General features: G+C 35.4%; 1 protein-coding gene across 1 annotated transcript; it reads right to left on the reverse strand.

Moving 5' to 3' along the window:
* Nucleotides 1–289: 289 nt before the first annotated feature.
* LOC131594134 (uncharacterized) lies at nt 290–1264 on the reverse strand. Its single transcript, XM_058866229.1, has 3 exons — nt 984–1264; nt 789–850; nt 290–718 (listed from the first exon to the last, which is right to left on the reverse strand). The coding sequence occupies exons 1-3, from the start codon at nt 1081–1083 to the stop codon at nt 509–511; spliced, it is 372 nt and encodes a 123-aa protein (XP_058722212.1). The 5' UTR covers nt 1084–1264; the 3' UTR covers nt 290–508.
* Between the last annotated feature and the right edge of the window lie 1431 nt (nt 1265–2695).

Raw genomic sequence — 2695 nt, forward strand, 5'->3', positions numbered from 1 at the left:
CTTCAACCAATCACAAAGTTCATTTAATTTTAACACATTTAATTAATTATAAAATAGTACATATTTTTGTTGTTTCCAATAAATTTTACATTGAAGGTAACTCTACCCAACTTTTTGAGATGGGTAGATAAGAATCCACCTTAAAATAAATTCATCGGGTAACATAAATAAATTTACATCGAAACTATAAAAGTGCATTAAATGTTTGCATGTTGTTTTGTTGAAAGTAATAAATAGTTTTTCACCAGAAAGACTAGTGCAAACAACAAAACAATAAAAACACTTAAAATTTAACAAGCACGCATATTACATGATACATAATACTTCCAAGTTCCAAGTACATTAGATTACAAACATTGGCCACTTTATAAGTTATGCCAAATTACTAGTGTTTCACACAACAGTAACACATGATAAAACAAAGATTACATAGCAAGTAAACCAGGTTAATATATAGCATTATCACACTCTTTAAGCATTGCTTCTTCTAGAGAGGAACAAGTTGTTACTAATTATAATCTCCAGGACCAGGGTTAGATTCACCAACAGGAGGTGGAGATATTGGTATGAATGGCATAAGAGGAGTTCCATGTTCAATTGGTCCTGGATTAACATTCTTTGCTCCACCTGGTATTGGATCAATTGGATTGTAATCTTCGAGTCTTACGCGATCTCCGGTATCGCCTTTTTCATTGCTCTTAATCCTATTGGCATTTTCCTGAACAATTAAAAGATAGTACAATATTCAACTTCAAATGATGAGTATGAAATTTGAAAAACATTCATACCTTCAGTTTCCTACTTCCTGCAATTGCTGTTGGTTCATCAACACATTTTTTACCAACCAAATCTGAGGTCACATAAAAAAAGTTAATAGTATTCTGATAAATTTGCCGTAAATTTGAACATGCACCAGGTTTCTATGAAACCATTCAAAGTTTGCATGCAGAAAGATATGAGATTTAGAGGGATAGAAGATTTACCTGGAAACCAAGAAGGACCTGTGATGGAACCTGAGAAGCTAAAGAAGGTAAAAGCAGTAACAACCAACAAGAGCAAAGCACAAAAGCTAGAAACCTTCATGATATCAGTTATTCTCAAAATGGACCAACAAGTTGAAATATAAACTAGAAGCTGTTTCTGGTCACTGCAGTTATGTGTGTTAGGTTTTTGAGTTTTTTATGCGTTTACCAACTTTTTTGTTAAATTGTTTTTTGTGTCAGTAGTAGTTAACGTGCTTTGGGGTTCGCACTCTACTCTAAATGCATTAAAGATATGATCAGTAGTCGCTTTATTCAGCCACTGTGTTGTTTGCAGCTCAAAACAGAAGCAACTATATAAAGAGCAATGAATGAGGATGAAACTCCCATGCAAGACACTTAAATACTTATACATGACACGTTCATATCATTGAGGAGTGCAGCAATGTGCTCTCTAATCTTACCTTGTTAACTGTTTATAAACTTCTCTTACCTCAATGATTCTTACATTAATGATTGACTAGCTGATTTTTTTATAAGCTAGTAGTATAGTGATACAGATTTAATATCTAATAAATATATAAAAGTTATTTTGACAGATCAATGGAAAATAAGGTCTCCAATTTTTTTTTTCCAAAACAACCAAATCAAATACACCCTCCGGTCACATTTATAAGCAAAAAAAATAGTTTTCACGATTATTAAGAAATTCAATTAAGTGTAGTTAACTTTTTAGATTTTGGAGAAAACATTGATTAAATTTACTATAATATCCTCTTTATTAAATTTAATGAAGTATTGGAAAATGAAATATAGGGGTATCTTAGGAATTACAGCATTAAATGATTTAGTAATAATTGATTTTTGCTTATAATAGTGACCAAGAATTAGACCATTTTTTTTGCTTATAATAGTGACCGGAGGGTGTACATGTTAGAAATATGGTATGATAATCCTGGATATCTTCAAGAATCGTGTTTGTTCACTTTCCGAATAAAGTATTTCGACCCTATTCTTGTCGGGTTCACGAAATCTTTTCGGGGATAATTCTTGAAGAACAATCTGTTTCTGACAATAGAGAGCAGATCAGAATGTAGAGAGGAAGTATGTAATTTCGTGTACCAAATCGAGACCAAAAGACTCCTTATATAGGAGACTAATAATAGAAACGAACAGACACACCTTTTCGGAAAACAGTTATGTCTGTTGGAAACGGGTGCAACTATTCAAACGAATTGTTATGTCCGTTGGGAAAGGGTGCAACTATTCAAACGAATTTTTCGCTCGGGGCGTTGCCCCTTGGACCCCGGCAGGGCGCTGCCCCGCACCCCCCAGGGGCTCCGCCCCTTGGACCCCGACGGGGCGTTGCCCCGCACCCCGCCAGGGGCTCCGCCCCTTGGAACCCCGTTTCTATTATTCGTATTCAATTGCACGTTTGGCTCTACGAGCGTGCACTCCGCACTACCCTAACTCGTTTCAAGCTTAACGCATAATTGCACCGGCCTACAATAAATCACATTATTACCAAAATACATTGATGATACTAAAATCACCAACAATACATAAGGTCTGCATACTGGAGAACAGAATAGGAGGAAAATAAGCTATATGAAATCCATCCGACTCGCGGGTTGATGCATAACAGTGCTGCCTATACAAGATCGGAACCAAATATTCCGCCTGAACCATAAACTCTGACTTCAATATACTTGAAA

Source organism: Vicia villosa, linkage group LG4 (genome assembly GCF_029867415.1).
Source record: "Vicia villosa cultivar HV-30 ecotype Madison, WI linkage group LG4, Vvil1.0, whole genome shotgun sequence".
NCBI lineage: Eukaryota > Viridiplantae > Streptophyta > Magnoliopsida > Fabales > Fabaceae > Vicia > Vicia villosa.

Bases quoted from the DNA above. Each gene is read 5' to 3' on its own strand.
- LOC131594134 (XM_058866229.1), bottom strand. From the start codon at position 1,083: ATGAAGGTTTCTAGCTTTTGTGCTTTGCTCTTGTTGGTTGTTACTGCT. The intron at 851-983 runs GTAAATCTTCTA...ATGTGACCTCAG, and splicing joins AGGTCCTTCTTGGTTTCCAG to ATTTGGTTGGTAAAAAATGT. The intron at 719-788 runs GTATGAATGTTT...TTAATTGTTCAG, and splicing joins CAGGAAGTAGGAAACTGAAG to GAAAATGCCAATAGGATTAA.